Source organism: Sinohyriopsis cumingii, chromosome 2 (assembly GCF_028554795.1).
Source record: "Sinohyriopsis cumingii isolate HCF-2022 chromosome 2, ASM2855479v2, whole genome shotgun sequence".
In the NCBI taxonomy this organism is placed as follows: domain Eukaryota; kingdom Metazoa; phylum Mollusca; class Bivalvia; order Unionida; family Unionidae; genus Sinohyriopsis; species Sinohyriopsis cumingii.
In genome coordinates, this window is record NC_142962.1 from 5,800,486 (window position 1) to 5,822,691 (window position 22,206).

A 22,206-nucleotide genomic window follows, 5' to 3' on the forward strand; every position below is an offset into this window, starting at 1 on the left:
TGGTTCTATTTAACGGAGTCGATACACATACTCTACGAAACATCCATCAGTTTTGTTGTTCAAGAGACATGGATATAATTAAATTCAGAAACTTCTCGCATGCGCAAGCTACCCCACACAGATTTGTCACGATACATTTACATATCATGTAGGTCTCGATACAATTTTTGGTTGAGAGACACAGCAGCAGGGAGGGTGCGATCAACAGCGAGTTCTTGTTCTTGTTGTTGTTGTGGGGTTTAACGCCATTTTTCAGCACACGATATGCTATGCATGGCGGATAGTATTAATGGTGCAGGAAGAAAACGGGAAAACCGCGGGAAGAACCACCTACCCACGAGAAGCTACTGGTAAGCTTTCTGACATGCCCACATTGGCCGCATCCTAGACTAGAACCCACGCAGATAGAGGTGAGATGTTAGTGATCCGTAACGGAGAGCACTTTAGACCATTCGGCCTCTCGGGGCCCCACCAACAGCGAGTGTCCAGACGGTAAAAATCTCATACAAATCTAAAGAAAAAAAACAAACAACGTCAAATATAAAATAACAAAAACGAACTAACAGAGTTAGAGAAGTCTCGTTCGGTTACAGATTTAGGTTTGACGGTATTGACCTTTCATTTTCATTATCATTGGGAGCTTTATTTTCGCGGACTCTTCTAAAAAGTAGTCTTTCACCCTTTCTGCTGCTTTAACTGTTTGCAAGCGTTTATTTAACAGTTTGGCAGTGCAATGATTTGGCATAATAATAACTTTACACGAGGCTACTGCTATGGACGGGGATTGCCGCCAAAATTCTTTGCACGTAGTTTCTAATATTCCTTGATGCATTATTGAAAATGGCTGCTTGCAAGTGCTACTTTTATAAGTCTATCCATGTATGTTGTATTCTTCATTGATGCAAAATGTACGTGGCAGATTGCAAGTGCTACTTTCCTTCTGCATTATTGTCAATTACTGCTTGCAAGTGCTATATTCATAATTATATCCATGTATATTGTATTCTTCATTGATGCAAACTGTACGTGGCAGTTTGCAAGTGCTACTTTCCTTCTGCATTATTGTCAATGGCTGCTTGCAAGTGCTATATTCACAATTCTAGTCAATAAATTTCTATTCTTCATTGATGCAAGCTGTAAATGGCTGCTTACAACTGCTTAGATCTACTTTCCGTCTGCGTTATTGTATCTTGCAATTTGCCACTTTTGAATTGATTTTGTAGTTTTTCGTATGGCAATTGCTATGTCAGTTATTACAAGTTTTAACATTCTATTTATAAACTTGCCATATCACAAGTTGCACAGATTGCACCTTCTAAAATCATGATTATACTGTAGCATAAAGCACGTTGCAAGTTAGCATCACGGAAGTTAGGATAAAATAAACCTCATTATGACAATAGATAGCTCTGTTACACGTCAATTTCTTACAATACGACTACTCCCCTGATCCTAGCAACAAGAGGTCATACCACTTTGTGGCATGTTTGGGCGTCTTATTTCATATATCACTCGAATTATATTGTCACATTACAATCAGCTGATTTCTCACACAGGTGCTCGACGCAAGCTTGATGTTGAGAAAAAAAACAATAATCTAAAGGAGAAAATCATAGAGAATGACAAAAATATCTTAGATTACCCCCATGACCTTCTATTTCCATCTGCTATTTCCGTCTTTAAAGGCACACGTCCATACTATATCGCTTGTATTACTCCTGAGGTATTTTTCTATTCATCAAGCCGTTACTGACTTTTCAGCGTTGTACCAAACTGAAGTTACGGGCCCGAAACATGAGATTTTCGCGATATTTTTCTTTTTGGACAAGTGCCTGCACATGTGAAAACCGGTGAAAAGAGCTACATGTACCATGTTTTCAACTCTATGGTGCATCCCTTCTTGAATTACAGAACAGTGGTAGATGCAAAAGTAAGTTTTTACTTACCATTAACTCGATTCAACTTTACGAATCCTGTTCCATGCAAGAATTCGACATTGTCTTCTTCACTGCAAATACATTGTATACATGCGACTCTATTTTCAAAATAGATAAACTATGCGACACAAACGTCAACGCCGAAATATGATTGGCTCAAACGGTTATGCTTATTATCACATGAGCTCGGACTTGCCTCAGAGTAAACAATCGCACGTTTCGGAGCCCTTAACTTCAGTTAGGTACATCGCAGAGAAGTCAATAATGGCTTGATGAATAGAACAATATCTCAGGAGTAAAACAACCATATAGTATGTTCATGTGTCTTACAAAACGGAAATAGCACAAGGAAATCGAGAGTTATGAGTGGAACGATGTATTTGGAAGTTCCGTACCTTCTCTCTTATATATTATGATAGAAAGGGTCCTATGTCAGAACGGATCATGGGGGTTATCTAATGTATTTTTGTCACTCTGTATGATGTCTTGCTTTCCATTAGATTACTGTTGTGTTTGTATTTCCTCAACATCAAGCTCGCGTCGAGCACTTGTGATTTCTAAGAGTATTAACATTCGGAAGAGAGGTGGCCTGCAAGAAGCACGAAACAAATTAAATGTATCAAATTGTATACACTTAGATGAATTAACACAATGCTATATTTCCGCTAACCATTCACACCCCAATTTATTTGAACATTTTGTGGATGTAATTTACCGTTACCGCACAGTGGCAGAAGAGGATAGCAGCTTACAAGCACGGTTTAAGGTCCTATTTTGTTTCGATATTCTCATTCACAATGCTATCAATTTATAGCATGTTTATTTTAGAGAGCAACGCAAATTCTGTTTTTTATATCAGTAAAGACCTCATAAGGTTTAAGCAAGTTGCAGATAATTGCACATCAATGCCATATTTTCTCTTTCTTGTTTACTCACGAGAGAGAGAGAGAGAGAGAGAGAGAGAGAGAGAGAACGTTACAGAAATGAAGAGTCTGTTTATACTCTCGTCCCTATGAACTTAATTTTGACCGTTAACCTGCAGTTTACAGTCGCAGTTTATATATATATATATATATATATATATATATATATATATATATATATATATATATATATATATATAAAACAAGAAGTAAGTTAAATATTCAAATTATACAGAATTCTTATATATGTATGGCATGGACGATTATGCAATCGCCAGCAAGGATTGTCACTAGTTGTCTGTGACAAATATCTCATTTTCTCCAATGTCATTTTAAATCTTCGCTTCCAATACAATAGCAAGAGGCAAATGACTTTAAACAAGGATATTCCATACAAAGCATAAAATGTTGCTTAGCTATATGCTACAAAATTATGAACTGTTTTCATTATATAAGAAAAGAAAATCTAACAGTATCAAATATATTTTCTATATCTAAACATAAAGAACATTTCCAATTATAAGTTTATTTGCTAGTCCATTTTGTTTTCACTTTCACATAAATGAAACATGAATAAAGACAAGCTTTCCACACAATTTGACTTTTGGATTGGTCATACACTCATAACTGCACATCCTGAGGAATCAAAACTGTAAATTCTGAATTGGCCGAGACATATTTTCTTTTGTATACCAAATACTTTTGCAGATTATGCCTCAAGAACATATTCAACAGTGATCATAAAAATCCTGCATTGTGTAATTATCGAGTAAGTTTAGGAGAGCCCCCCACCCCCGTGTTGGTAATTATCACCAAACGAAAGACTCATGACTACCCTAAATAGCAAAAGACTGTCCAAAACGCCTTCAACTACCCAGGATACATGTAGGCAATTAAATAAAATCGAACCAAATAAAAAGACAGTGATCAGTAAAATTCTACGCTGAATACATATAGAGAAAGTTAGTAGAAATTATTCTCTTGTTGATACTTGCTGAAGGAAAGACCATAAGACTGTTCCAATACACACTCATCGACCAGGATACATGTATACAATTACAATAACTTAATGAGATATGCAGTTTTGGTGCATTCTCTCTCTCTCTCTCTCTCTCTCTGTGATCATTTATAATTCACTAAACTACTTTTACAATGCAAAGAGCAGCACACTTAATAAGATGGAATAATGCGTAACCACATTCATATTACACAAAATTCTTTTAATTTTTTTTTAAATCTCTAATGTGACAAAGGGCAGCTGAGAATTAGAACCTAAGGGTGCTATATTTATATATTTCGAATTCTTGAACCAATTTATTATTTTAAATGGTTTGATAATGGTAAGAACTACAATAAACAAAACTAAAATCTCCTGTAACTATATGTCATTAGTTTTTGATTATTTCTGTTTTTAGAAACAAACATTTTAAACAACGCAAACCAGTTTTAAGGATTTAAAAAAAATACATTCAAAGGTTGGGGTTATGTACATTAGTAGTGAATGGGGTCACTTTAGCGACAATGGGAATTAGCATTAAAAACCACCCTGGGTCACTCTGGCGACAATGGAAATTTAACATTAACCACCCTGGGTCACTTTGGCGACAATGAAAATTTAACACGGGCAAAAAAACCTTGGTAAGATTAGCGACAATGGGAATTTAACATGGGGAATAGAGTTTGGGTCTGTCTAGGGACAAGGGGAATTGAACATGGGAATAGAGTTTGGGCTTGTCTAGGGACAATGGGAATTGAACATGGGAATAGAGTTTGGGTTTGTCTAGGGACAAGGGGAATTGAATATGTTAGAAAAAAAAACTACTTTAGGGACAAGGGGAATTGAACATGGGATATTTTTTTTAAAAAATTTTTTAAAAAAAGGGTAGGCAATGGAACGTCAGTCTCTTTTCGAGAAATGTGGGTGGCCCTGAAAAGGGCCTTTGGGTTTCTTCTTCTTCTTCTTCTAACTCCTTAACTTCTTTATCCATCCTCTTATTTTTTCCATCATTCCTTTCTTCTTCTTCTTTTCTGTTTCTGGTATCCAGTCCGGGTGACCCATGGCTCGGAACTTCTGTTGGATTTCTATCCAGTTAGCGTTCAGTTTCTCTAGTTCTTCCTTTTTCTTTCTATTTTCTTCTTCTTTTCTATCTTTTGCCCACCTGTCCTTCATTTTCTCCACTTCTTCATCTGTCACCTTTCTCATCTTTTCTTCCCCTTTTTTCAATCTTTCAACACTCCTTTTGACAAAGGGCCACTCTGACCTTTTTTCTATCTCTTCCAAAAACCTTCTTACTTCTTCTACCTTCTTCAGGGCCTCTTTTAATGTTCCCACTCTGACATAAGGGGAATTTATTAGCCCTCTCAGTCTCTTCACTTCTTCTTCAATTAATCCTTCTATCATCTCCCTGGCTAATTTTAGTTCGTTCACATAGTGCACACTGGTTCTTAACCTCCAATCTCTTTCAATCCTTTCAACTCCATATTCACCATCCACCATCCAAAAATAAACATGCCTTAAATCACTGAACAGTTGGGACACTTCCATCTTCTTTTTTATTCTTTGTAGAATGGTTTGATCATCAAACCTTGTGGGTTCTTATACGAAAAGCGCGGACGTGATGGAAAACATCCCCCTACTTTCTCATTTCATATAATATACTATCCACATAAGTGAAGCAACATTTAACAAACCCATAATCTACTATCCACACAATCGTACGTGAGCGGTTACAAAACCCAAACTATACTCTCCACATACGCTAAGAAACAATAAACAAATCCATAATCTACTATCCACACAATCGTACGTGAGCGGTTACAAAACCCAAACTATACTCTCCACATACGCTAAGAAACAATAAACAAATCCATAATCTACTATCCACACAATCGTACGTGAACGGTTACAAAACCCAAACTATACTTTCCACATACGCTAAGAAACAATAAACAACCCCATAATCTACTATTCAAACAAACTTACGTGAGCGCTTACAAACACAAACACACAAATACAAACACAAACACATACACTCACACTATGAAAAAAGAGTCAGTGTTTATATACACACTACTCTACCTACACACATTGGCAAATCGATTGTTATTTCTTTTCTAGAGTATTGGGTAGCCCTGAAAAGGGCTGTTGGTTTTTAACTCCAGATGCACCTATCTAATGCTGGCACCTTCCTGGCCTGGCGCCACACACACATCTTCTTCCCCATTCTCTTTTCACTCTTTTTTGGGGGACAGCAGAGGCGGGATATGTGGCTTCAGAATCCCAATTTTCTGTCTCTGGGATTCTGAAATTTCTTCTCTCCTTTTCCTCCTCTTCTTTTTTTCTTCTTTCCTCCTCCTCTCTCATCCTTCCCTCTTCGACAATGGCTTCCGCGGCCAGTTCATTCAACAGGCGCCTGGCATATTCCAGGTGCAACTGGAGTTCTAGCAGTTTCACAATTCTGGTATTCATTCTCTTCATCAATCAACAAGGGTAGCTAGACTGCCCAGCGAGTTTCAATTTATACTGAAAGCGCGGACGTGAAGGAAAACATCCCCAAAACATAAAATTGATCTTACCTAGATCATGACCAAAACAACGCGCGGACCTAAAAGAAACACTCACTTTTTTATACTACCCGTTACTATTCTAAAAAAATTGCATGAATCACTTCAATATACTATCCACATACGCAAAGCAATCCAATCAAACCCCCAAATCTACCCTCCCCACACCTCAAACAGCCAAAAACATGATCTTAATCTACTGTCCACACCAACGTACGTGAGCACTTACAAACACACAATCCTATACACAAACACATACCCTCTCACTATAAAAAAGAGTCAGTGTTTATATTCACACTACTCTACCTACACATATTGGCAAATCGATTCTTATTTCTTTTCTAGAGTATTGGGGTAGCCCTGAAAAGGGCTGTTTTTTTTGGTAGGGTTTTTTTGTTTGCTATGGCAATCTTTTAGTTTCTAAGAATGCGACGTCCTCTGAGGATAAACTTTCTGACGATAGGTCTGCTTCTTCGGAAAGAGAAGAAGAACTCTTTGGTGTCGATACGACAATCGACAAAGCCTCTGTCAGGTTCAGGTTCCTGCTGCTGCTGCTGCTGCTGTTGTTGCTGCTGTTGCTGCTGTCTCTGAAGTCTGTACTTCTCTGTCCATTCTTCTTTCTCCCTGTTCACTTCTTCTCTGAAGAGCTCTTCTATCAGGTCTTCAGTGACTTTTAACATTCTCACATTCTCTATCTCTTCAGCTTTTGGTATCAGACTGTGTCTGACCCTATGCAAATTCACGTAGGCTTCGTTTAGCTTAGCTAGTTTGGAGCACATTTTAGTAGGAGGATCAGTCGACAATGGATGGTTAGACTGTAAACTACCCCGGTTCTTAAAGTCAAAGCGCGGACGTGAAGGAAAACATCCCTCCACGGTTTTCGAGCCGCAACGTTCAATGAGTGTCATGAGAGGGATAGTAAGAAGTCAAAGAGCATAAATCAACATTCTTATAGCCAAACAAACCACAAAGGCATTTTTTTTCAAAACACAACATTTTTTATTCAAAATCACTTAACACTAACCAACAACTCTAACATTTTTAACAATAATCCAACAATATAACATCAAACATTTTTTCAAATGACAAACATTTTTCTTTCAATTCATACTCTACTTTAAACAGGGCTGACAACGTTGTGAATGAAACTGTCATTTCCACTGTTGGAAGTCATTAGGCCATTGATGGACACTACGTTTCCTAGCTTGAGACAAAAGATAAGCATAATGGTCACAAAACCATCGATCTACTTTCACATCGTTTCTAGAAGAAGAACGAGGATCAAAATGAGTCACTAAATGTTCTAAGGAATAGCCCAGGCTGCGATGATGCAGAAAATACACACAGTACTGTCTACACACCAAGGAATCTGTGCCTTGTAATTTCACATTATTGAATCGGGTAGTCTGAGCATTTCTTCTCATAAAGTCGATGACATCGTCTGCCAAAGGGGGCAATCCGTACGAATCGAAATATTCCACACATCCTTCTCGAGGAAAGTAGACGGCTACCCAGTGGGTTCCTGGGAGATGACTGTCGTCCGTGTTGATGACATAAGCTTGATGGTCTTGAGGTTTGCGATGAGGGAGTTCATCTTTAGCACAGACGACAGGATTCCAAGAAGCCGTGTACGAACTGTGGTTCAAAAGGTAATAAAGTTCCCAGGTATCCATGTTTTGTGTGGGTTTTTTTCTTCTTCACAGGTAATGATAAGTGATCAATTCGATCCTGACTTTTTGCTTGAAAATGTCTGACAAATAACCGTTCTTCGTTTCGTCTCGTCACTCTGATTCAGGAGAGCTTCGATACGATGGATCTCTTGAATGGTTAATGGTGGACAAGAATGTTCACGCAAGTCTTTATACCACTGATGCAACACGACTTCGTCCGAGATGAGACTCCAAGCTTCGTCCAGATACTTGTTCAATTTTTCTTCTTGACTCAGCATTAGGCATTTATTGTGTTGAATTTGACTGGGATGATCGTTTTGACATCCATAGCAATTTTTCTTGATCAATTCCGTCATTTTTTCGACCAAGTGTTTGGCAAAACAGGAGACTAAATGGGCTTCTTGTTCTGGCCATCTCGACTTCATCATGACAACTTCTTCGTCTTTGTCTTGAGATTCTTCTTCCACAGTCTCCTCACATTTCATGTCTCAAGTTTCTCCACTAGGTAAAGAGGGATAACAGTCTTCCATGGCTTCTAATAATCTAGAATGACTTCTCTTAAACTGTTGATTTATATGGTGTTATCGAATTCTGCATACAGGATGACGTTCACCGTTACATCAGGGGGTGGGTCTGCAAACTGAAGTTCCACACGAATCTGGCCGGATTTTATAGGGTGAAAATGTCCCTCGTCGCTGCCCTGGTCAGGGGTGAAATCAAAAGCCCACAAAGCATAGCCTCCTGCGTAATCTTCGTACGTAATGCCATGACTGGTGTTGGTTCCTAACTGGCCGGTGGCTTCGTACAGGGACAAGTACGCTCTAAAGTAATTGTTCTGGGTAAAGTTAGGCTCAAAGGGTCGGGTACACAAGGTTATGCCATCGCGACTGACTTCGATTTTCTTCACCTTAAAGTGTTGAAAGTTGAAAGGATTTTCATTGAAGTCTCCGTTGAAGGCTGAATTCAGGACCATACCAAGGATTAAACGCTTGGGTAACTGTCCTTGGAACAGATGATCTTCGATTATGGATTGATGGTAACGGGAAATGGTGAACGTTTTCACTTCCACGCGTCGGATGGGATACTTGGCGGTCGTTCTGCTCAACGTTTGACTGATGTCATTTCCCACTTTAGGTAACACTTCCACGCGTCGTACGTAGAGTTTGGCCTCTTCGATTTTGCTTTTAGGATTGCCAGTCTTAGTAGCATCATCATCAGCCAACAAATGGAAAGCGGCACTGCTGCGATTCAGTCTCAAGCGGACATTGACCCCGTTCAGCAAATATTTCTCTTGCAACCACATGTCCAAATGCATACGATTCATCAGTTCTAAACTCTGTCCTTTTTTTATTTTGTTTCGTCTTTCCTGAAACCGGCATTGTCTTTATCTAATGTGTCAAACTTGCCCGCTTCGTCAGGTTCCCATAGCACACAAGCATTGAGATGAGTATTCTTGGCATCTATTCCGTATGTCAAGAGATTTTCCAGGTAGGCACGGTAAGGGTAAGTATCCATGCTGCTGCTGACCAGTTTGTTATTCAAGTACAAGTCCACTGAGCTGAACAAGGAATGGATGAAATTGTTGACGGGAGCTATATTCTCAGTGTCTTCTGCTTCACCATTATCCTTATCTAGAACTTTGACTTTCAAGTACAAGTAACTGCTATTCAGATCGATGTAATATTCGGGTTGTCCTTTGATTTCAAACTCGATGGGAGCGGAATCGGTCAATGATGAGACGGGGTGAAATTCCACCCACTGGGATTCTTGCATCGTCATCATCGTGGGGGGCATGGCAAACAGATCCAGTTCCGACTTGGAACAGGCGCAAGACTCTCGGTGCATCATTTTTTTTGTTCTTTCTCAATAATCAAAAACGTCTAAGTCTCGAACGGTTCTTCTTTTCTTTGTCTTTCTAGCTTTAGACGTGTGAAGTCTGGTGAAAGGGTGTTTTCTTCGTCGTCTCTTTCTGCCTTGTCCTTGCTGAATGCCTGACTCGGTAGTGTGCAGGGCATTTATAGGTGTTTCTCGTCGGCTCAAAAGGTCTTTACCCGTTTGCAGCAAGACATTTTTGCCTGCCCTCATGAAGGCTTCTTTCGGGTTTTGTTTGTCGATGATGACATTTTGGAGAAATTCTTTGCCTTGTGTCAGTGCCGCATCTTTCAAGGCGTGCAATCCGCGTGTCACCATCGGTTTCAACACCGGGGCCACCGAACGAAAGGCCGATTTCAACATATCTCCTAAACCGTGTCCTCGCTGTCGAGCAACCCCTCGGTACACTGGATACATGACTTACGAGTCGTGAGAGAACCGTTTTCGAAAATGGAGTTTCAACAATACTTTCCCTTTGGTGAATGGAATATTTTGTCCCAGATCTCCTTTTATAGCAATGTTGACCATGTCCAAATATGACTTACTGACAGGCAAATAATGAGGATGTACAAATTCGCGGTGGACGTGATAGGTGTTCCCACCTTCCTGGTCACTGGTCGTGGTACTATCCACTTTGAAAGGAATGACACGCAGTAACGGTACGGAGGTGTGTCCCACCACGTTGTACTCCACCACATCGGAATACACAAACATCAAATTCTGTCCTTGGTTCAGTTCTACAGGGAATCGAAAAAACTTGTAAAATTCCGTATTCCTGTTGATCTTCGGTTTAAAATTTGGAGCCATTTTTGTGTCTCCACCTAAAATATCAAACAAGCCACGATTAAAACTGATGGACAACGTTTGGGTATCCTGAAATTTCATCAGTAAGCGACGAGCCACTTTATGGTACGCCAGGGTGACACTTTTTTTTATTCTGTTCAGGGCTTTGCCAAAGGCTAACTCGAACCTGGAAGCAATGGTGTTCACCAAATGTTGGCCACTAAAGTAAAACCCTGCCGGAATTTTCAAGGTGTAGATATTGAAGGGTGAATTGTTGGCTGGTTTTACGTCGCCTGAAAACCCGATGTCATTCATGGCTTCTTGCAATTGTTGGTTCAGGATTTCGACCTCAAAAGTGTTTTGCTTTTCAGTGATGTTTTGGATTTGTGTAGGGTGAATCATTTCTACCAAAGCCACTTCCCAATAGGCTTCGTGATCTAATGGGATGGCCTGAGGTAATTTGGCCGTGTAACAGCACAACGTGTTGTGGGGAAACACCTCCATGGAACTGTCACTGGGTAAGGTTAAGTAAAATTGGTTTTGATGACTCATAATTCCAGAGTTCTGTGGCTGTCCGAGGGGTTACTGGACGTCAGAGGCGTGTCTCCGCCCAAAATGGGGTTGTTGTTGTTGTTATTAGAGTGGTGACTGGCACTGGCACTGGACACAAGGCTTCCGTGGTTCCCGTTCGAGGAGAATTTCAGGGAGGGATTGGGAAGCAGGTAACCGATGCAGAGGCTTAATAAAATGGTCCACAATTGTTTGTCTCCTTGTTGCAAACTCAAATTGGCAATGGCTGCCCCGATGACACAATACACCACGAAGATTTGGCAGAAAAAGACCATTTGCGTTTTAGGCACACGTTCTCCACACCACACCCACAAGGGTTGTTTTTGTAAATCTTGCACAGAAGAACTGGGTGAAGGAGTGGTCGACGTAGCTGCGTCTGTGTGAAAGGGCATGATGGTCACTTCTTTTTATAGTCGATGACTTGCGAAGCGTCGATCCAAGAATCAAAACTGGGTGGATATCCTTTCCAACGTACTTTGACTTCTTTGACACATCGTTTGCCTACTTTACGGGTTCTGCGTTCGAGAATGCTTTCGATGTCGTACACGTCGTCTTCTTTTTTGGTGACACGTTGTAACTCGGGCAAATAAAACGTTTCTTTGAGCACTTCTCCGTTCATGTCTTCCAATTTATAGACGGCAGGATGACGGCCATGCACTCGTCCAGTGACACGAAACAATTCGGTCGTCCAGTTAGGTAAGTAACCTTTGTCGAAAGTGCGTTTGGTTTTGCCAATGCGCACCCAATCTCCTACGGTCAACTCTCCACTTTTCTTGGGGACAGCCCTCGTCGGGGATGTACCAAACAGGCCCTCAAACACCAACACTTCGTTCTCGGGAGTCACTTCTTGCGGGGCACGTCCGATGCTTCGATGGTAAGATTGGTTGTACGCTTGCACCAGGTGCGGTAAGATGTCGATGTACTTCAGAGTGTGGTGATGCGTAAAATATTTCCACATGCGTTCTTTCAAAGTGCGTTGAAAACGTTCCACGATGCTGGCTTTTGGTTTCGGGATTCTCGGTGGTAAAAAAATGAATGTCACGTTTCTTTAATTCTTTTTGGAAAGCTTGGTTCAGAAATTCGGTACCTTTGTCCGTTTGCCATCGAAGAGGGTGACGACCGCCTTGTTTCAACACTCGTTGCAGGGCTCGCACTAATTCGTTGCTGGATTTGGAAGTCAAGGGCACGATCCAGGCAAATTTGGAAAAGACGTCGATGACACAAAACAAATATTTGTAGCCGCGATTGTAGCTGGCCAAATGAGAGACATCGGCTAAATCGGCTTGCCATTGATGATCGATGCCTTCCACTCGGGTGCGACTTCTGGCAAACTTGCGTCGAATGGGTTTGTGTAAAGTGTAGGTAGCTTCTTCTTGTAACCATCGTTGGTTTTGATGACTCATAATTCCAGAGTTCTGTGGCTGTCCGAGGGGTTACTGGACGTCAGAGGCGTGTCTCCGCCCAAAATGGGGTTGTTGTTGTTGTTATTAGAGTGGTGACTGGCACTGGCACTGGACACAAGGCTTCCGTGGTTCCCGTTCGAGGAGAATTTCAGGGAGGGATTGGGAAGCAGGTAACCGATGCAGAGGCTTAATAAAATGGTCCACAATTGTTTGTCTCCTTGTTGCAAACTCAAATTGGCAATGGCTGCCCCGATGACACAATACACCACGAAGATTTGGCAGAAAAAGACCATTTGCGTTTTAGGCACACGTTCTCCACACCACACCCACAAGGGTTGTTTTTGTAAATCTTGCACAGAAGAACTAGGTAAACGGAGACTTTTCAGTCGCATTTTGGCAGCACGATACAATTTTTGAACTCCTGCGTAACCTGCAGGATGGGAGGGATCGTAGTAAATCCTGGCTAACACTTTTTCTATTATTTTGTGTTTGTGTGTTAATAAGACACCCACTCTTGGAGGATGCTACTCTTTTTCTCTTGGGGTACTTTCTTGGATTGCAATGCTTTGCGTGTGCGACCGGCAATAGGTGTCGAGGAGGAGGATGTGTGAACAGGGGATATCGGTTCTTGTTTCACTTCTGTCTTCACTTCTGTCTTCACTTTCTTTTTCTCTTGTGATGAAGAAGGGGTAGCCATCATCTTTTTAATCCATCCAGTTCTAGAGGTAGGTGATGTTGTTAACTTGCGTACTTTTTCTGGTGGAGTTTGAAACCCTTCTTCTTCTTCTTCTTCTTCTTCTTCTTCTTCTTCTTCTTCTTCTCCTTTTTCTGTCCTGGTCACTGGTAGTGGTGGTACTGGTACTGGTGATGGTGCTGGACTTTTCATCAAGGTCTTAAAATCTTTCAGAGTGGGTAGAGCTGTTTCGTCTAAAGCTTTCTGGTGAAAGAGTTGCAGTCGTTGCAAGAGTTGACCGTACTTTTGCGATTTTTCTGTTTCGGACAAATCTTGGCGATCCATCAAGGATTGCAATTCGTGTTGTAACTGGGACATCTCGCTCAAATGGGGATTGGGAGGTAAATGCGGGGTGCGTTGTTCTTGCCAACGATGGTATTCCATCCATCGTTTGTAAGGTACTAAAGCTAGTTTTCGTCCTTCCATGGGGTTGTCAGGGGTCGATTCTGAGATCTTGGGACTTCAGAGGGCCTTTTTATTTTGCTCCCACCAGTCTTCCCAACATGGTTCCCAAGACTCCTTTCAACAAGGGACCTAACAAGAAGGGTAAAATGCCTCCACGTTGGACCAACATCTTCTTCTTTTGACAAATGGGAATGTTCTTTTGAACCATTTGGGGAAGAACGTGACGATGTTTGCCTAAGCATTGTTTCTGGTGTTTGGACAAAGGGATCGTGCCTTTCAAGACGTTCAAACAGCATTCGCACACGATATCGCTGACCTCTTTGGAGGCTGATTGAATGAGTTTTTTTCGTAGAGGTGGAGAAGCTTTGGACAGGACAGATAACATGTCCCCATGTTTGACTAAACGAGGAGGCAGTCCTTTCCTTTTCTTTCCTTGGGGTTGTTTAGAAGAGGGATGTTTTCTGGAGGGTGACATCTTCAGGAGCACCAAAACACTGATACCCTACTTGGTCACACACCTTTGTTTATACTGGAACGCGTCGCCACTGATTGTCTTTACGTCGTATCAACTTCAGGACAGGCATGACACGTCGTGCAGGGGTACGTAACGGACTAAATCGAGCCAGTTCTTGCTTGGACAAATAAAGTAAACTTTGTAACATGCCCGATCTCTCTTGGACTTTGATTTTGGGAGAAGGTACTTTGTGAGCAGCGGCCACTGCCGCTAAATTGGAGGGACCTGCCACTGGGGAAGTTCTTGGGGTCATCAACGGAGATGTTCTTGGTGTGATCAACGTCTCCAAGTACTCTTCAGTTCTTGGTGTCATCAACGGAGAAGTGGATGAACGTGAGGCTGCCGGAGACGCAGTCACCGCCGTGGCAGGTCGTGGTTTGCGAGTGTAAAGTTGCGTCCTGGCCGAAGTGCCTCTCTTGCGACTAGTTTTCTTCTGTGGGCTTTTCTTTTTCTGGGGACTTTTTCTCTGTTTCTTTTTCTGGGGGCTTCTTTTCTTTTTCCGGGGTGGTGTCTGGTAAGAGGAGGGTCCCGCCACTGGAGAAGTTCTCCTTGGGGACCTGGTCTTTTTCTTCTTAGAGCTTCGTTTGACTTTTTTCTTGGTAAGAAGTTTGGGGGCATTAGGATCCCATCTTAAGAGAGAGCGAATGATGACCCCTCCTAGAGTACCGCTACCTCCAGGTTTCAAAATGATTTGTTTTTTGGTTTGAGTGTCGATGCGGGGATCGGCCAGTTGGGTCAAAGCAACTTTGTTTCGATCAAAAAAGCGTTTGGTTTGATGAGGAATCTGAATGATCCCTTGCAGTAATTGACGTGCCGTCACCGTGAACCATCGTAAGACTTCTTTGAGACTAGCTTCTAAGACACGAGCTCGTATTTGTGGATTTTTTTCTCGACTGATGCCATACAAGGCACCAATCAATTTGACGGGAAGATGCGACTGAAGGGACGTCATGTTCAAAATGTGTGTGAGACAGACGAAAAGGGTCTGAGGTTTTTATAGATTTTTTTGTGGAGTGAAATCAAGTCGAGGACGGAGACGTGTACAGGACAGGCCCTCCGTCTTGGCACCAGTGTTGAAACAAGTGGGTACGAAATCGCAAATCATCGGGGGTCGTAGGTTTCAAATCGACGAGTAAATAGGCGTGTGGAGTTTGAGTAGCATCGTCGTACGCCTGAGTCAACCAAGGCGTTCCTAACTGTTTGGCTAAGACTTGCACTTGCGATTTATCTCGAGGGCTTTTAAACAAGACCACGTAATGCGCATTGAGACTGATGGTGCGATGGGCTTTACTTTGTTGAAACAAATTTTTGGTGATGTAAACGACACTGGCATTACGGTGATGCCCTTTGCGCGTGAACCACAGTTTAATTTCTTCTTCGTCTTCTCCTAACATGTCGTCGAAAATGACCAAATGGGTTTGACAGGAGTCAGAGACGATGCCGTCCTCTTCTTTAGGAATGCCTTCCACAAACACGATGGAATCGCCTTGACTTTCTCGCAAGAGGCTGTACGCCGATTGCCACTCTTTGTAACACCACACGATTCTTTGAGGGGGTCGATCGATCAAATGATGTTTATGTTCGATCAAACGTTTGACGAATTCGGTTTTGCCTGAACCGCTAGGTCCAGCAATGAGCATGTTAAAGGGATGGCGAAGATACAAAGCCTCCCAACTGGCACGATCTAAGTGTTCGTCGATGACTTTGACAGTGGAGGAAGAGGGAGCAGAGACAGCAGAGGTAGCCATAGTGTGAGGAATGTCACTTGTGACACAAAAAACAAACAAGACGAGAGTTTATATACTTTTTTTCAGAACACGTTTATTGAATGTTTTAAACATGAATACGAAAGAGAAAAATACATAAAAGCCAAAGGCTTAACTACAAGGATAAAAGGCACATGATAACCATTAACGTGGAATAAAAACAAGTGTCTGTACAACATGTTTTGGGTAAAGTTCTGACCAGTTCTATAGGGGGTAAGGTCACACAAGTGTCCTCCCGAAAGGGTCTTTCAGGCCTGTCCACGACAGTCCTGTCCTGGGTGACGGGTTCTTCTGGTACTGTCACTAACACAGGTTAAAAAAGTCGCAAGGCTCACAATCGCATTCCACTTCAGAAGCCCCACACTTGAATTGTGCCTTTCTAAACTTGTTTTGTGTTTCTCTGAAAGTATTCATCTTGTTCGCTTGGTAGTCACAATGAACTATCGATCTTGCCTAGGGTTCCTTTTTATATACAGACCAATACCGACGTGTCCATACGGTAAGGTGAAATGATTGGAAAGTCGCACTCGCTTCTGGTACACGATTTGATAGACTTTTTCCAAGGGTCGACTGACGATGTGGTGAGTGGGTGAACGTACAATCTTGTTCGGTTGATAGGTGGTCATTTTAAAGTGTTCATTCTCTCCCGATTGCAAGGCTTCTTTCAATACCCCAAAGTTGACCACACGACTGGTACGATAATTCAGAGTCAATCCTTTAACTTTGCACGTCGTGTGCACTTCTCCTTGTGGGTCCCGGTATTCGTAGCCGTAATTTTTGGGACCGCCACTGACGAAACTTAGAATCTTGTCGTCGGGATGCTTGTCTGTCCAGGCTATTAAACGGTCTCCTTCGATGTCAGGGTGCTGTTGACTCGGGTGCTGGATGTAAATGCAACTGTCCGTGTCAAAGTACAGGACACGTTCTTCTAACAGTTCTAAAGCTTCGTACAATTTTAATCGAGCATGAGCTGTCATGTAAGCCACAATGATGACATTTCCAAAAGGGTCGTCTTGTACAAAGTCCAGATCTTCTTCGTAATTGACCAAGATCAAATCCTCGCGAACGACGTCCTCGTGTTTCATGTATTTGGTTTTGTCGTGAATCATCTGGAAGTAGCGGGAAGGTTCTGTCAAATATTCCGTCTTGGGTAAACAAGGTCGTTGTGCCATTTTACCCCACAAGCAATTTAACATCACTTTGGCAAACGATCGCCTGCCTTCATTTTTCTCGATGTGGTCTAAAGGGATGCCTTCTTGTTCATAGTATTTCTCTTTCAATGTATTTTGGTCTTCGGGAGTGTGACACCAGGACGGATAGCCGCTGGCTTCTTGCTTCAGTTTCAAAAAGGAATCCACGTAGTCGGCGAAAATGCCTTTCTGACTGGGGTCACCCTTGTGGTATTGTTGTGTCTTGGGAAAGTGGCATATTTCGTACACTTCTAACAGTTGGTATCCCATGTCCAGAGCTTTGAACAATTCTACGCTGACCCAGGTTCCCGTCAAGGCCCGTTCTTCCTGGGTGTGCTGACAAGGTTGGTCTTGGTTGCACGTTTCGGCACAAGTACGGCACAAAGAAAACATCAGTTTGCCTTGGCAATGGTGAGGTAAGACGGGATGGTATAGGTTAGTGGGAGGCAAAACTTTACACTTGATCAAGCCTTCGTATTGTCGAATGTTTTTTCAGGTCGATGTGTTCCGTGAACAATTGTGGGTGCCCTGCAGGAAAGCGGCAATATTTGCACACGTAAGGATACAGCGAACACACGCCCAAGTATCTGATTTCTTCTCCTTTCTCTTCGTCGGCTTGGTACAGCAAACAGGTGGCATTGGTCCTTCCTCCGTACAAATTATCCCTCGGGTTCAGGGGGTCCATCAGCTTGTAACTTTCCACGACGCTGTTCTAACTTTAGGCGTCGCTGACAAGTGTCCTGGTACAAGTCTTCCATGGTTCGTTGCAAAAACTGATTTTTAGTGCCACGGTCAGGATAACAGACGGGACATCCGTGAAATAAGCAACCGTTAAACTCATACACGATCTTGGGGTTTTCTAAGTCCCAACCATCGACCGAATACGTTCCGATGGTCTTTTCACCTCCTCCGTTGCGGGCATGCTGAATCCATTTGTCTTCCTTGTCGCACAAGTAATGTAACCAACGTAGGGCTTTGACCGAGTACTGACGTTTGACATAGTGGGTCGTTTGAGGGCTGATGACAGCCACGGTGTTTTCAGGCATGAATCGTTGTCGATACACTAAGGAACACGCTTTGGCAATGGTGCAAGCTTCTTTCAAAGGATCGACCCCTCCGTGTTCCATGAACAGTTCTCGAAATTTTCCACAGCAACGTCGTAAAATGTCCACGTCGGAACGACAATACTTTAACATTTCTTCCTGAAAGTCGAAAGGGTCGGAGGCGTGAGCCTGGTACCAAGCGTAGAAAGCTTCTCGTTGTTCGGTACGCATGTTGTCAGGGTCGTAATAGTGAGCCTCAGGCAAATGGGGTAGAACGGTGTGTTGATTGGCTTCCGTATTGAAAAAGTGTGGAAAGTACCCTTCAGCCATTTCTGTCATTCCAAACGTTTTAGGCATTCGACTCAAAGGCATGGCCAAGTAGCTCATCGAATCTTTAAACTGCACTTGTCCCACTTGCATGAAAATGATTTTGGCTCCGTTCAAAGTCACTTTAGGACGTTCTATGCCTTGTTCCGTATAATACCTCAACAGAAACTGTCCATCGTATCCGGAGAAATTGTGAGCCATCACTGTGGCATGACGATGACAATCTCCGTAACGCTCGATGTCCTCTTGGCTCCACGTCTTGTCGATGGGGTCTAAGACCCATTGGGTACAATCGGCTAACGTGTTCGGTCCTCGAAAGATTTTTTCACACCCTCCGGGAATCTTGCTGCAGTGAGGGCAATGACTGAAGATAGGTTCTTGAATGCACTTCTCGCACGCTCGATGAGCCACGCAGAAATTAGGAACGTGAATGCCAGTCTCTTGCATGCATTCGAAATCGAAAAAAATGAAATTGCCTTTCTTCTTGTGTCCATCCTCTTTCTCTGGTGGGGGTTGGTATTTTTGCAAGTAGCACTGGTGTTCCAAGTCCACGATGTGATGACAAATGTGACATTTTTTTTTCCTGAACATACGTGTGTCTTGGTACTGTTGGTACGTAGGCCTTGTCCACACGTAGGGCACAATCTCAGGAGTTGACAAGCACATTTCTGCTGTGAACCTTGCGTCTTCAGATGTTGTTGGTAACAGGTAGGGCTGACAAACGTACGCAGACAAGCAGGACAATGTACTCTTTCTTGTCCTTCGCTCAGACAGGGTGGAGAAGCCAAACATCCTGAGCATTTCCATCCACAATGTTTGTGTTGTTCTCGATTTTTATAGCCATAGTCCCATTTCTCACAATAATAAACATATCCCAGGAATCCAGTGATAGTGGTAATGGTATCGAAATGGTCATCGTGATAATAGACATGAATGTATTTTCCATCCTTAAAGTCTTTCCCTCGAAACAACAGAGGTCCACGCACTTCTTGAGGGTGCACTTTCAAGGTGTAGCGTGGAGCTAGGACATCTTGCAATTTTTGCATTTCAGGAATGCCACAGGGTGTGTCTTTGGACAGGCCAGCTTGTTGCAACAGGAGTTCTGCTTCGTTTCGTTGTTTGGCTCGGTCGGATCGTTGAATAGTTTTCCAGGCTCTTTTCCATTCTGTCGTCTCGTTCTTGTTGGCATAGGTTCGTCCCACCACGATGGCTCGGGCTAAACACATCTGGCTTGAGGGTTGTTAATTTGGACGAGACTCTTTTTGGTGCTGCGAAGGTCGTTCACCAATAAGACCTTTTTGCGTCCTGTCCCTTGAGGAAGAGAGACGTGGGCCATTTTCAGTGTGGCTTTACCATCGGTGATGTCAAACTGGTCATTAGATTGTTGTACGTGTTGAATCTTGTCCATGACTTTGGAAGGGGTTAGTTCTGCGGGTCTGCTAAACTCGATCCAAACAGGGGATTTCAAGCTGTCGTGATCTATGGATAGTGTCAAGCGATCGTCTTCTTTGGGTTGACATTGTCGCTTGAGTGCGGTAAGCAAAGAATCCCACATCTCGGTGATAAACCCTTCTGCTTTCTCCAATGGCACGTCGGACTTGAAATCTTTAAACTTCGCTGTGTAGGTGTAAGCCGTGGTTCTAAATTTTCTAGAGGAGCGCTTTTCCGTCTCTCGAATAGAATAGTACTTTTCAGGGTTGACTAAGGGTGGTGAACTTTGTTTAGAGGGTTGGGATTCTGGTTCACTCATGTCCTCTTCAAAATCACTGGCATGAATTTGTGCCAATACATCAGCTCTGGTACGAGGCGATAGATCACGTTTCTGCCTCTTACTTTCTTCTTCTTTCTTCTCAAATGAATAGGATCGTTTCATCTTGAGTGCAAAACGTCAAATGACTCAAGTTTAAACACCATAGACTAATTTATAGTCATGGCAAACCAGCGTATATAAAAGGGTGTGTGTCTTGTCCTTTCACTATTCATTTCACTCTCAAACCGAGCACAACGATGGAAGAGACTAACCAAATCGAACGTTTCATCAGAGCTTTGCGAGGGGTCATTAGAAACTTCTCTTCAGACCAGCCGACGGACTACTCTCCTTCCTTTCGAGATAAAAGTCAAGATACTTGCTATATCTGTCAGAAGAAAAGGCATTGGTCTTCAGAGTGTCCCGACCGTCAAAAAAGAAAAAAAAAACAGGGACTAGAAAAGACAAAAGTCAAGATACCTGTTATTATTGTCAAGAAAAAGGACATTGGTCTCCAGACTGCCCAAAAAAGAAACAAGAGGAGTCAGAAGAAAAGAGGGATTCTTCAGAAGAAGAGAGAGATTCTTCAGAGGATGAAAGCAGCCAGGTGAAGAAAAAGAAACAGGAGAAGAAAAGAAGAAGGGAAGAAAGTGAGGAAGAAGAGGAGGAAAAGACTGTGACGGTGAAGAAATTGAAAAAACAGAGAGAGTAAAAAAGAAACAGAAGAAGTGTATGAACTTTATAAAGTGTTCTGTTATAAATTGTGAATTGGATTGTAACTATGGAGAAAAGAATACATTAATTATATAAGGTAAGTGTCTTTGAGTTTTGATTTTAAATAAGAAGCTACACTCACGCACTCATACACAGACACGTAGTATAAGGGTAAAATGGTTTTTTTTGTTGTTGATTTTTGAGTTATTGGCAAATTGAAAGGCTATCTCTTTTCGAGAGAAGTGGGTGGCCCTGAAAAGGGCCTTTTTTGGTGTAGGGGTGAGTTTAAGCAATCAACTTTAACTGCCTTAAGCCTTTGCCACGGCCGAGGCCTACTTCTGATGATGATGATTGGGTTGAAATCACTAAGGGTGGTACGGTAGGCTTAGTCACAGGGTTGGCGTGTTTAGCTCGGGAAGGTCGTATTCTCTTCGGTCGTGATAAAGAAGTCTGATACATTTGTTTCAGACTTCTTAACTCCGCTAAAATGTTCAACAGTACCGTGACCGTTTGATTTTCACCCTCTTGTTTCTTTGCTGCTACTTCTTCTTGTTGTTGTTTTTTTCTTACCTCTTCTTGTTGCTGTTGCTGTTGCTGTAGGAGAAAAGCTTGTTCCGCTTCCTTTTGTCGTTGCATAAGTTTCTCCAATTCTTCTTTCTGTCTCTGTCTAAAATTCTCCACTTGCGGTAATGAAGAATGAGACGAAGGTTCCGGAACAAATTCTTGCAAGGTAAGAAAATCCAGAAAATCCCAATGTACCTCTTCTGAAAGTAAGTCCGGGTTCCCTTGGGCGGTCTCCACTGCTGGTGCACCCCAGTGAATCGTTTTCTGAGTTTCCGACATGTTGGATCACTGTCGCATAGATTGACTGCACACAGGCGCTAGCGAATCTATATAGACCACGTGACGTCACAGACTGCTCTCTACGGATTGGATGCAGGCTGACTGAATTTTGTCACGCGTGTTTGGATTGGTCAATGAACTCAATCCGTTTCAATCCTTCCTCTCCCTATAAATAAGCGCAGTTCAGCGCAATCACTCACCT

General features: G+C 42.4%; 1 protein-coding gene across 2 annotated transcripts in view; it reads right to left on the reverse strand.

The window, feature by feature from the left end:
- LOC149804280 (interferon-induced protein 44-like) overlaps window positions 1–22,206 on the reverse strand; it is a 60,345-nt gene that overhangs the window by 33,106 nt on the left and 5,033 nt on the right. Inside the window, exon 2 of one of the 2 annotated variants that reach the window (XM_089938333.1) lies at window positions 335–511. The exons of the other annotated variant lie outside the window; for it this stretch is intronic. Within the exon in view, the coding sequence (XP_089794459.1) occupies window positions 335–366 (32 nt within the window). The 5' untranslated portion in view covers window positions 367–511. The remainder of the gene's footprint in view (window positions 1–334; window positions 512–22,206) is intronic. 2 annotated transcript variants of the gene reach the window in all.